Source organism: Mobula hypostoma, chromosome 3, assembly GCF_963921235.1.
Source record: "Mobula hypostoma chromosome 3, sMobHyp1.1, whole genome shotgun sequence".
Classification (NCBI taxonomy): domain Eukaryota; kingdom Metazoa; phylum Chordata; class Chondrichthyes; order Myliobatiformes; family Myliobatidae; genus Mobula; species Mobula hypostoma.
In genome coordinates, this window is record NC_086099.1 from 153009433 (window position 1) to 153023640 (window position 14208).

Consider the following 14208-nt stretch of genomic DNA (forward strand, 5'->3'; position numbering starts at 1 on the left):
GGTGGAGTAAACTCGATGGGCCGAAAGGCCTAATTCTGCTCCTATGGTCTTATGGCAACAAAGCGCTAAATGAAATACAATGTTGGAAAATGCATGGTCATGCACTTTGGTAGAAGAAATAAATGTGCAGACTATTTTCTAAACAGAGAAAATCCAAAAATCTGAGATGCAAAGTGACTTGAGAGTCCTTGTTCAGAACACCCTTAAAGTTTAACTTGCAGGTTGAGTTGGTGGTAGGGAAGGCAAATGCAATTATAGCATTCATTTCAAGAGGTCTAGAATATAAGAGCAGGGTTGTGATGCCGAGGCTTTGTAAGGCACTGGTGAGGCCTCACCTTGAATAATATCAACAAGTTTGGGTTCCTCATCTAAGAAAAGATGTACTGGAATTGGAGAGGGTTCAGAGGAGGTTCACAAGGGTGATTCTAGGAATGAAAGGGTTATCATACGAGAAACGTTTGATGGCTCTGGGTCTATACTTGCCGGAATTTAGAAGGATGATGGGGGATCTCATTAAAACCTTTCAAATGTTGAAAGGTCTATACAGAGTAGACGTGGAAAGGATGTTTCCCAGGTGGGGGAGTCTAGGACAAGAGGGCATAGCCTCAGGATAGAGGGGTATCCATTTAAAACAGAGATGCGGAGAAATTTTTTTAGCCAGAGGGTGGTGAATTTTTGGAATTTGTTACCACAGGTAGCTGTGAAGGCCAGGTCATTGGGTGTATTTAAGTCAGAGATTGACAGGTTCTTGACTGGACACGGCATCAAAGGTTACAGGGAGTGAAGCTGAAGAGGGGGGAGAAAGACAATGATGGAGCAGACTTGATGGGCCACTGGCCTACTTCTGCTTCTATGTCTTATGGTTTTATTACCTGCATGGAATGCTGTATTCAAGCTATGACTATTGTTTTAAAATGCTTCAGTATAATATCCTGTTCTTATAATCTATAAAAAGAAACATTTTAAATCATCCTATTTACCTTTTCCTTATAATATCTTGACCTTATAATAAGCTTGACTCATTTTAAAGTTCAATTTTATTACAGCTACTTAAATGATATTGTGTCTTAAAGTGTTCAGCCCACAGCCCTTTGTTCTCTGAGCATTATAAACCAGGGAATTTGACCAAGTTAACTGAGAATTTTTATTTGTGGATCACATGCTCATCCTCTTTTCACAGCAGAGCTCCCCCCCCAAAAAAAACAGAAAATTTTATAACATAAAAAACTAAAACTTCAAAAACTGAAATGTCAGCAGTTCAGAAGTATATATCCCCCTTTGCTCAGTACTTAGTTGAACCACCTCTCACAGCTATTACAGCCAGTAGCCTGTTTCGATAAGCTTTTAGTAGCTTTGCACAATGTGATGGGGCAAGATTTGCCCATTCCTTCTTGCAAAATTGCTCAAGCTGTGCCAGGTTAGTTGGGGAGTAGCAGTGCACAGCAACCTTGAGGTCTTGTCAGACTTTTGATTGGGTTAATTAAAGTCAGGATTCTGACTAGGTCATTCAAGGACATCAATTTTCTTCATTTGAAGCCACTCTGTGGTTGCTCTAGCAGTGTGCTTTGGATTGTTACCCTGCTGAAAGACAAACTTCCTCGACAGTTTTAGTTTCCTGGCAGAGGCTAGTACGTTTTTATCCAGGATTTCTGTGCATTTAGCAGCGTTCACCTTCACAGGAATCCTGACCAGATTTCCAGTCCTTGCTGCTGAAAAGCATCCCTATAGTATGACGCTACCTCCACCATATTTTATTGTAGGGATGCCATTACCTGGCTGATATACAGTATTAAATTTATGCCACATGTACAGCTTAGTGCTGAGACCAAAAAGTTCCACCTCAGTTTCATCCGACAAGACCTTCTTCCATATCTTTACAGTATCTTTGAAGTGACACTTTTCAAAGTCTTTACAGGCAAGAATATGTTTTTTTAAAAGCAGTACATGTACGCATCAGCCAGGTAACATCCCTACTGTAGAGTATGATGGAGGTAGCATCATGCTATGGGAATGCCTTTCAGTTTTTGTATTTTAAGTTTTTCATGCTTTATAACTTTGCCTGTTTTTTTTTGGGCTTTACTGTGGGGGAAAAAAGGAGCATGTGATTGAAAAATAAAAATTCTCAGTTAAATTGATCAAAATTCCGGTTTGCAATCTCATTTATGTGAACAAAGGGTTGGGGGCTGAATACTTTTTCAAGGCACTGTAAGTAAATTTTCTATTTAGACAGTATTATTGAAAAAGGAAATTTTCTGATAAAACTGAGTATTACATGTTTACTGAATTTTAAAACTTTAAAAATATTACCCTTGAAACATCTGATTGCAATTTTTCATGGATCAAATAAATGCAAGAAAATTCCACACATGCCTATCAATTACCCTTTTCTAAAAAAAAACTAATGTTGTAACAAATTTATTCAATCTAAAAGCAGGACAAAGAACTTTCATTGTTGTTTGATGAAGGATTTTTGGAACCTTTAATTTTCTACCTGAATTTGCATTAGTTACTGATCACTCTATTCCTGGATAATTGCAGGCAAAACTATGTACCTGTAATCACTGTAGGATTATTCATGAGGCATTGAAAAATAATACAATAAAAATCATATGAATGATACAAGAACAAACTGTATGTTTATGAAAGACGTTTGTAAAATCAAGCTTAGCACTGGAAAATAGAAAATAGGCTCCACAGGTTTCTATTATAGAAAGATTTGAAAAGCTGAAGAATAAAACTGTTCTGTTGGTTAATTAACTGTATCACAGAGTAGATAAAACAAAGAATAGAAAGGAAAATGGAAATTTTATTCAGTATGAAATTAGTAAAAACAAAATACTCAATTAGGCATAGCTATTAGGACCAACAATATTACTGAAATGCAAATTAGACAGTTATTTGTAAAAGAACATGAAACTAAATGGGGAAGAAGACTGAATTAGAATTGAGGCATCTCCATATGAAAAGTGAAGTCAATAGGGATATAAGCTCTCTTTCAATATTTTGAATTCTCTGATATTTCTCTGCCGGTACCTATAAAGTATTAGCTGTTTTAATTCTTAGGAAAGTTTGGACTTTCTTATTTAAAAGGTGACTACTACTCTATCAAAAACCAGATTTTAATGTTTCTTTAAAGGATATTTTTATTTTAATCAATGTGTTCTTGAAAGCATATTAAGGGGTAATGATGCTGAAAGGCAACTTTGGCTTGTATTGGCAGATTGAAAAAACAAATTTGGAAACGATTTTCACATAATACACAATTAGTCAACATACCTATTTTATTTATACCTACCTGATAATGGTTTCACTATTATTAACAACTTGTAACAGTAGAACTTTAACATAGAATTTTCAAGGTGCTTCACAGAAATGTAGTCATATACACAAAAAATAGACCAAAAACAATTTCGGGTGATTGAAGGCTTAGTCAAAAAAATCATTTTTAAAATAAAGAGGGATGAAAATGGAAATTTCAAGTCACATCTGCCAATTGTCAAACATATACTGTACAAGAATCAGAAGGACAGACTTGTCATGAAGGTGACAACAGAAATTCAATTGAAATGAAAATAACTTACTCTATTTTATATTGTCAGAACAATAGAATAATGTTAGGTGAGTTTGCAGTTATAAAGAAAATTATTTTGCATTTTCCAATCTTGTGGATGAGCTACAGAGAACTCCAATTACAAGTGGGAAGTACTCATTTTTAATCTGGGATATATACAGTGCACAGATTTCCAAGCATAACTATTGGGAAATTGCCGAGGATCTGCGGAAACACAGTCTAATATTGAAGTACAGTCAGAATAGCAACAGTACGAGCTTTTCAGGGAATGTATAATTCCTGTGTTCACAAGAAATTATTTGGATTTTCAACCTGGCCTTTCCTGCAAAAAGCTATAGCATACACATGATCAATCAATAAAACCAGTACTCAATAATTCCACAATTTGGATTGTTATCAAACAGAGAAAAATATAATGACCTAAATGAAAATAGTGATAAAAGCTAGTTCGACTAAAAATGTATTGTTAAAATTCAAGTCAGTTTCAGAAATCCTACCTCTCCCAGGGAGAAATAATGTCGTGGAATGTGAGAGTCAGGATAAATATTTTCCAGGAACCAAGAGAAAGGTTTACATGACAGCTTTTGTCTTAATGCTTTGCGTGCTGTTATATCTCCATATTCAACCTTTGTAACACCTATGGAATTACCATAAATCACAAAACAAAAACATCATCATTGGTAACGATAAAAACAATTACACTCAACATGTTAACTCATCTCTTTATGCACAAATACTAACTTGCCTGCTGGATATTTCCAACACATACTGCTTTATTAATTTGGAATTGATTTAATATTGTCACGTGTACCAAGGAAAAGTGAAAAGCTTGTCTTACAAAATCTTCATGCAAATCAATTCTTTACACAGTGCACTGAGATAGTACAAGGTAAAACAATAACAGAATGCAGAATAAAGTGTTAGAGTTATAGAGTAAGTGCAGTGCAGGTAGACAATAAGCTGCAAGATTAATTGCTCCTGATTTCAAGCAACTGAAGTTTTCTTTTGGCGATTATTATTTTTGAAATAACTAGATTAGACTAGGCTGCACAAATTCAGAATAATGCACAAATCAATTTGTTTATGATAAAAAGGTAATAAATCTTACAGCATTTAGGTGTTAGAGATTTGCACAGTGAGAAGGGAGAGCTTTAACAGGAATCTAAGAGGCAACTTTTTCAATTCAAAAGGGGGGTGAAGTAAATGGAATGAGCTGCCAGAGGAAGTAGTTAATGCAGGTACATTAACAAAATATAAAACTTCACATGGACGGAAAAGGTTTAAAGGGATATGGGCCAAATACAGGCAAATGAGACTAATTTAGATGGGAATCCTGGTTGGCATCGACGAGTTGGACCAAAGAGCCCATTCTGTTCTGTGTGCCTTTGTGCCTAATTACTGGGTCAAGTATTGCTAGCTGATCCATCACTGGCAATTATCTATTTGAACTCAGACCCCTGCATTCACACAGTGGAAAGAGATAGACTAAGACAACACTGGATCCATCACTCCACATGGAGTCCCAATGGGATTCCTCAGCATTCTGGGGTATTGAAGCAAAATGAAACTTTAAAAAGTCTACTTTAATGTTTTTAATTATTTCCTATTGATTTTGCATTTTGAATTAACTCTTTCAATTATCTTTAAATAATTCACTTCAGTTTTAATAGTTTTAACTGACACTGAATGTCAGATATTTTAAAAAAATTGTTAACAGGCCTCTGAGGAGAGACTAGGCTCAGTCCTGCTGAAGCCCGTCAAAAGCATTCAGGAAGGTGACAGCAGATCCTCTGCACCATACTCCCAGAAGACTTCATTACCCAACTCTCACATGCAGAAAGTTTGCAAAATTGGCCCTCACAACTTGGGCAAGGTCCTACTTCAAATCATTTTGTAATGACAGTGTCCTTGGTATTCTTACGAATCTACTTTGACACTGTAGTGACAAAAGGACAAGATAAGAGTCATACTTCCCCCGTCCAGGATACTAAATCAGTAATCTTGCTTTAAATCCCACCCTTCCTACAACAGTGCCATGTACCATCTACAAGATATACACAAGCAGTTTTTTGCTCTCCCCCCTCAACACTATACAGTTCATATATCAGTAACTCTAGCCGAAAATTTTGAAGAGAGGCTGTGTTTTGGTCTCTGTGGTAGTCAGAGATGCCACTATTATTACATCAAAGGCAACTGAGAGAAAAAACACAAATAGGCCAATTCTGCCTTTTAATTCCTTCCAAAATATAGGGTTCAAGTGTTACAGATTGGGGTAAAAATCTCCTTCGTCAGTGATAGAGGACCAGAAACTGCTGTCAGAGGTAAGCTGCATGCACTTGTTGGCATGTTAACTTGTTAGCAACAGACAATATCCTAAATTACAAAACATAACAATGATGACAAGGTATTTTTATAACGAACCTGACACAACTACCTACCTGCTGAACAGTGAGTTGTTCAAGTAAAAAAAAAGCACCAGTGAGAAATGGTCGAGTTAAAAAAAAGCGCAGCACATTTTCTTCGCATAAGGAAAGACGATGAAGATAGACAGAAAACAGAAGAATTTACCAGTTCATAAACAATAAGTACCAGCTGATAATACAGTAATCATAAAAATACAACAGAAATATCTTGCTACATAGATAAAGATTGACATGCTGTGTCAGTCATGTCAATTGACATGTTTGATTACACAATAACTGGATACTGTATACTGAGCAGATTGAGCAGTATTTTAAAACAAATGGAATAGCCAATGAGAAGCGAGTGCCAATTTTACTGAGTGCATTGGATTTAAAGGCACACAGTTTGCTTAGAGTTTTCACTGCTCCAACCAAACCAACCGAAATGAGCTTTGCTGATATCATGAAAGTAATGCAGAAACTTTAGGCTTCATGCAGAATGTATTAGGTTTCATAAGCGGGATCAAAAGGAAGACGAGTCTATTTCCCCCTTTACGTGGGTGAACTGAAGATATTGTCTAAGCATTTACAGTTCAGTGATGGGCTTAATGATCCACTGAGAGATAATTTAGTTTGTGGAATCTTGCAAGAAAGCATTCAAAAATGCTGTATTCAATGGAAACAGCGAGACAGAGAGACACACATACAACTGCATTGCAGTCAGAAATGAAAGCAAGCATGAACAAACTTGCAATGTCTAAACAGAAACCAACAGAAATAAACAGAAACAAAGAAAGTGTGTTACCATTGTGACAGGGCCTCACATACACCACATCAATAATGTTGAATATACCACAGAGTAGGACAAATTCAAAAAGCATGTTGGGCAGACAAAAATAAACGGACTGCACAGGGAAAAGAAAAAAAAAATCAAGTTGCAGTTTCAAAAAGAGCATTAATCTGCGTGTTTTTGACAAAAAATCTGATAATGATGGAATGACACAAGACTGGATAGCCTTAAGATTTACTATGTGAAAACCAAGAACAGGCAAGCAATATGGCTTACATCAGCAATGAATGACAAATTAATTAAAATAGGACACTTGCTCAGCTGCTTTAGTCATTTCACAAAATAAGTTTGAACAGCAGTTCAAAGATATTAAACTGAAGCCTGCAGATATCCAGCTAAAAACCTATACTGGAGAAAAGACGATTCTTGTGGAATGACATTAGCAACAGTGAAACAGAACAACCAACAAGCCACATTGGACTTGTATGTAGTAAAAGCAGGAGGGCCAGCAATGTGGGGTTGTGACTGGCTGTGACAATTACAAATTGATTAGAGATCTAACTGGAAGCAAATTAAGAAACGTACTGGATGATGCCATAGCAGTGTTCACTGATGACACTGGAAAACTCAAACATACCAAGCAGCCAGTAAGCAAGATCTCATGGAGGCTGAAAGGGTTCTTTCCAAGTTTGAGTGGAGCTCATGTGTAATGCCAGTGGTCCCAATAGTCAAGAAGAATTGGTCTGTCAGAATCTGTGGTGATTTTAAGGTCACCATTAACCAAGTACTGAAAGTAGATCACTACCCTCTGCCTAGGATAGCAGATAACTTTGCAAACCTTTGCACTTCAGCTAACTGGACTTGGCTGAGGCCTACCTACAGATGTAAATAGAAGTGTTTCTCTCCATAAACATCCACAATAGTATGCTTATTTTTGGAGTAGCATCTGCATCTAGGCACTGGCAGAAACCTATGGGCCAGGTGCTACAAGGCTGTCCAGGCTTCTAAGTGTTACCTGGATGACATCATTGTAATTGGTTAGGATGACGAGGACCATCTCCAAAATCTCAAGGAAGTGTAAAAAAAGATTAGAAGTTTATGGGCTCAGAACAAGAGTGAATTCTTTAAATCAAGCATCACCTACTGTGATCATACCACCAATGCACAAGGATTATACAAGTGTGCTAAGAAAATTCAAGCAGTGGTGGATGCTCTAAGGCCAAAGGACATGTCACAGTTTTTAGGATTTGTCAATTACTGAAACAGGTTCCTGCCAAACCTGGCTACTGTGTTCGATCCCTTGAACTCATTACTACAGATTGGGAAGAAATGGCAATGGACAAAGCAGTGTGAGGTGACTTTCCAAAGTATAAAGGATTTGTTGAAGTCTGACACTGTATTCACACATGAATAACATTATCCAGTGAACCTTGCCATGCACTGTTTGGGATGGCAACACATCCAGATGAAGAGTGGCCAGGGGGAGACCTCGCCTGTCTGCAAATGGAGTAGCAGCAATCTTGTGCTGCTCTTAGTTTTGTCTCTCTCCCCCTAGTTTAAACTTCAAATTAAAAATTTTTATTTGCTGATTCTCGAGGGGGAACAATATGTCTATGTCTGGGAGGAGTGGGAAGAACTTGTCTGAACCTAGTTGATAAAAGGTAATGGGAAAGGAAAGATCTGATGAAATGCCAACACAGGCTGAAGATATTGTTTGGACACTGAATTCAATTAAAGATCAGAATGGGTCAATTAAAGATCAATTAGAAAAGAATAGTAATGAAATGAAGTCATTTCTGGGAAAACTTAAAGACTTGGAAACTCAAGTTATTACACACAAAGAGGAATTGAAGATAACTAAGCAAAAATTGTTTGAAGCTACACCCGTTTGGAAAGATATCAAAATAAGATTATAGACCTGGAAACTAGGTTTCACCAAAGGAATATACAAATTGTTGGGCTGCAAGAAGGAGCTGAAGATGGAGATTTAACTGCTTACTTTAGTAAGCTTTTTCATACTTTATTTCCTACCATAGTATCACAGCCGCCTGCTAGAGAAAGAGCACACAGAGCTTTTACTTTGAAATTTAAAGATCCAAATAAACCAAGATCTGTTTTGGTTTGTTTTCATTATTTTAAAATTAAAGATCAAATAATGCGACAGGCAAGAAAACAGAGTTTTTAGATTTAAGGAATCCGAGCTCCGTTTTTATGAAGATTATCCGAGGTAGGTAATGGAACAAAGATCAAGATTTGCTCTGGTAATGAAACAGGCATATGATAACAAACTTTTTCCTTCTTTGCATTACCCAACAAGAATTAAAGTTTTTCCTCCTAACTCTCCTCCTCGTACATTTTTTGATCCAAAAGCTGCACTGGAGTTTGTTCAAACTATACCCGCCGCCGCTACCGAATGAACCATCTGAAAGGTTGTTTGGATATCTGTATATTATTCGCATTTCAGAAAGAAGATTTATGAAGGTTACTTGGATATTCCATTGAGAAACTAATAAAAGAAGATAAGGAGATTTATTCATTATTGCATATTATTGGTTTTCTTTTGGAAAGAAGATTTATGGTTCAAGTATGACTGTTTAAATGGTTACTCGGACATTCGACTGCGAAAAGAAGATAAAGGAATTTGTTTCTTTAACCTAATATCTGGTTTGTTTTTTTTTTGTTTCTTTCTTAATTAACTAATTGGTAGTTTTTTCCCACTAATGGGGCTTCTTTTCATATATATATTTGGGAGGGTTTAATTACTTATGGTATTATTTAGTATTTTTAAAAATTTAGCTGGGTTAAATATGCTATTAACTTTTTCTCTGCTTTATTATAGTGTCTTATAACCAATTTAATGTTTAGGGATTTAATGTTAAACTTAAAAATGGTGCTGATTTTTCTTTTTAAGAGATAACATTATTTTGGTTCTTTCTTGTTTAATAGATGCTGGAATGTAAATACTTTCCTTTGTTGAGACCTTATTGTTTTTCTTACAAGGTCACTCAGTTTTTTTTATTAACTGGGGGAGGGAAAGAAAATCCTTAAAAAATTTTTTTTTCGTTCAGACAGAGCGGTCCCTGGCTTCGTATTCTATCATAGCTTGCTTGCCTTTTTTTTCCGGCTTTTGGGAAGGTGGGTGGGGTTATAGAGTTAGGAGTTTTTTCCCCATTGGGTGGTTCTGGAGCAAGCGTGTTTTCTATGTGGTTGTATTCTTCATCACCGCCATTTCTGATCATCCCATATTGGTATGTGCTCTGCGCATGTATAAAGTAGAATAAAATTATAGTATGGTACTTAAATGGATTAATGTAATAAGTTGGAATGTACGTGGTTTAAAATTATTAACCGATTCCAACCTGATATAATTTTTGCTCAAGAGACACATATCAGGGCGGGAGATCAAAATAGATTTTTTGGATGGTGGAGAGATTTGCAGTTCCACTCTACTTCTCAGAGTAAAACTAAAGGTGTGTCCATCTTTATTAAATCCAATATATTTATTCAAGAGGATATTGAGTCAGATTCTAATGGTAGATTTTTAATTGTTAAAGGAGTGATCTGTAACAGAAAAGTTGTTTTGGTCAATCTGTACGGTCCTAACTTAGATGATCCTTTTTTTAAAAAGGTATTTCCTTTAAATGAATATATGATGATAATGGGCGGGGATTTTATCTGTTGTTTAAATCCTTGATTGACAACAGCTCAACCAATCAGCGACTTCCAAATTGCTCCGCGTCACTTATTAACTCCTATTTGATTGATTTTGGATTGATCGAATTATGGAGGTATCTGCACCCCAATAACAAAGATTATTCTTTCTTTTCACATGTTTATAAAAATATTCGAGGTTTGATTATATTATAATCGATCCCCACTTCTTGCGTAGTGTTAAAAATTGTGAATTTGGATTTATTTAAAGAAGATAGATTGATGCCTTTTGAACAATGAGTTGATAAATATTCTCTTTCATTCTCACACTTTTTACAATACCTTCAAGTTAGACATTTCTTACAAAAATACTTAAGTAACTTTCCTTATATATTGGAGGCTGACTTGTTAGATACTATTATGAGTATGAACCCTTCAACGAAGGGCTCTATTGGAAGAATTTGTAATCTATTATTACACTGGGATAAGCGTCCTTTATTTAAGATTAAACAAGATTGGGAAAAGGAACTCAATTTGACTTTTATGATGGAGGACTGGACGCGGATTCTGAAGCTGGTTAACTCTTCTTCGATCTGTGCTAGTCATTCACTGATTCAATTTAAAATTGTACTTCGTTACCATCTGACGAAGGAGAGACTGTCTAAAATATTTCCTAATGTTGATAGTTATTGTGATAGATATAAAACTGAGACAGCTACACTGACACACGTTTTGGTCTTGTTCTATACTGGAACAGTTCAGGAAGTCAGTTTTTTTGACAATTTCTAATGCACTTAAAATTAATTTACAACCTAACAAATTAACTGTGCTCTTTCGAGTAATACCTCAAAATATCCGTGGTATCTCTGTGTCTGACCAACGTGTTATTGCATTTGTTACATTGATAGCTAGGAGGGCCATTTTGTTGGAGTGGAAGGATACATCAACTCCCACTTTGTCACAATGGTTCTCTCAAGTGATGCTATGTCTTAGTTTGGAGAAAATTAGAAGTCGAACCTTTGAACCTTTATTTGATCTTGAGAAAAGATGGGGTTCATTTGCTCGTTATTATTTGAATTAATTGATAGATTTCCTCCAAGATCTAATTGTAAATTTTTGTGTTTTTTTTTCTTGCTGGCGGTTTGATGTTTATCTTTAGAAGCTTTTTGTATGACACATGGCTCCGGGTTGTACACCTAATGGGTCCCCCCCCCCAACTTTTTCTGCTTAATAGGGTTCTTTTATTATCACCAAAAAATTTTCAATCCTTAAAATAATGTTTTTTTTCCTTGAGACATTGTAAGTGTTGTTTACTTCGATGTACTTGTGTTATTTTTTAATATAATAGTAATAATAAAAAGATTTGAAAAGAAAGAAAGGTGGCCAGAGCTGTCAGAACCATTTCCAACTCCTACAACAACCACAAAGGAGGCCCCACAACCTGTTTCACAGCCAGAGTGATCTCCCTGGTCAGGAAACAAATTATCCCACTAAAGAAAGAAAGCCTCCAGAGCAATTAAAACTTTAGGCCTGAATGGGACAATTTAAAATTACAATGTTGTGAATGTCTGCATAGCAATTGTACTCTATTGTGTACTGTATATATAGTATACTATGTATATAGTGGAGATGCATTCTACATTGAGTTGGAATTGATAGCTAAGCAGGGTGGAGTATTGTGCATTTAATATTTGAGTAATACTGCAAATATGTTGTTAGGCATTCTTTGTTGAAATAATTCATTACGAGTTATATGTAAAAATATGCGAATGGAATATGTTGTCATGCCACGTCATATGGCGCACTTGCTTAAAGTAAAACAATGTATACAAGTTATCTTCCAGTTCACTTGTTTTCCTTTCAATTAGTTTTTTATGTTTTGGATTTACGAAAACGTAACATCCTACACCCTAGATATACAGTATAAAAATACTTTTAAACAATTTAAAATACAGGTGTCCCCTGCTTTTTGAACGTTCGCTTTACGAAACCTCACTGTTACGAAAGACCTACATTAGTACCTTGTTTTCGCTAACAGAAGGTGTTTTCACGTTCACGGAAAAAATCAGCACGTGCCCCGAGCAGCCGCTCTCCCCGGGATTCGGAACGGCATTGCTTTAACACGTGCCTGTGAGCAGCCGTTTGCAAGATGAGTTCTGAGGTATTGGAAAAGCCTGAAAGAGCTCGTAAGGGCGTTACACTTAGCGTAAAACTAGACATAATTAAGCGTTTTGATCGTGGTGAACGAAGTAAGGACAACGTGAGTTTGGCTTGTGGAAGCTGACGAAGATGATGTTGAAGAGGTTTTGGCATCCCACGACCAAGAACCGATAGATGAAGAGCTGATGCAATTGGAAGAGGAAAGGATAACAATCGAAATCGAATGCAGTAGCGAAATGAACGTGAAGCAACTGTGTGAGATTTTCGCTGCAATGATAAAGTACGACTTTAATTTTGAAAGGGTACGTAGGTTTAGGGGATATTTGCAGGATGGTTTGAGTGCTTACAAAGAACTGTATGATAGAAAAATGTGCGAGGTTCAGCAGTCAAGCAAGCCTTCCACATCAGCCACAGCAGACGATGAACCTCAACCTTCGACATCGAGGCGGGCAGTCATAGGAGAAGATGAGCTGCCTGCTCTAATGGAAACAAACGACGATGAGATGACACCCCAGTGTCCCACTACCCCAACCCCGAGGCCACGGACGGAAACTAATTCGCGGAGAACGCAGCAGTAGCCGGGAGGCACACAGTACATCTTTTAAGAAAAAAAGCCGAAATAAACATGCTAATTAATTAGGTGCCGCCCAACATGTAAATGTCAGCCCAGATCAGAGGTGTTGCAATCGGCAATGATCTGGGCCGACAATTACGGTGTCGGGCGGCAGGTAATTAATTAGCATGTTTATTTCGGTTTTTTTCTTAAAGATGTGCTGTGTGCCTTCCTGCTACCGCTGGACCCCTGCGTGCTTCATGGCAATGTATCAATCGGCGGCCTAGACGGTGGGGGCCACTGCACCACCCAAACTCTAACAAGTCTAACACACCATCATCGGTGCGCTCCGCACTTTCCCAATTCTGGTAAGTGATACTACACTGTACATACATTATTTCTACTTTATATAGGCTGTGTATTTTTACGTGTTATTTGGTATGATTTGGCAGCTTCATAGCTTAAAGGTTACTGGAGAGAGTGTTTTCGCCAACAGCGCTTGCGTGAGATTTTCGCTTCGGAGAACAGTGCTGGCAATGATTGTGGAAAAGTATTTCTACTTTATATAGGCTGTGTATTTATCATATTATTCCTGCTTTTACTATATGTTACTGTTATTTTAGGTTTTATGTGTTATTTGACATGATTTGGTAGGTTATTTTTGGGTCTGTGAACGCTCACAAAATTTTCCCATATAAATAAATGGTAATCGCTTCTTCGCTTTACGACATTTCGGCTTACGAACCATTTCATAGGAACGCTCTACCTTTGGATGGCGGGGGAAACCTGTATCAAAGAAAATTGTATTTTTGCTTATATTTATCCTTTCTTTCTCACCACTATTCCTTACTATCCAAATTCATTTGCAAGCCTGGTACATATTTATCAGAAAAATTCCCCAGATGGTGAATTCAGCAAGTGTGTGTTCTGCTGCGAGTCAAATGGAGACCAATGTTGGAACAACAGGAAAATCAGTGGTGGAGCGCAGCCAGACTCTGCACTGATCCAAGAATCCTGAAATTGGTGGCTCTCTCAGGAACCAAAAGGACCAGGTTATGGACTCCCATTTTCTTTAGTTCTG

The 14208-nt window shown here is 36.8% G+C and overlaps 1 protein-coding gene across 3 annotated transcripts in view; it reads right to left on the reverse strand.

The window, feature by feature from the left end:
- The window catches only part of galnt1 (UDP-N-acetyl-alpha-D-galactosamine:polypeptide N-acetylgalactosaminyltransferase 1), a 161203-nt gene that overhangs the window by 12396 nt on the left and 134599 nt on the right, over positions 1-14208 (reverse strand). For all 3 annotated transcript variants that reach the window (XM_063043908.1, XM_063043907.1, XM_063043906.1), the window contains exon 9: positions 4069-4208. In XM_063043908.1, coding sequence (XP_062899978.1) covers positions 4069-4208 — 140 coding nt within the window. The remainder of the gene's footprint in view (positions 1-4068; positions 4209-14208) is intronic.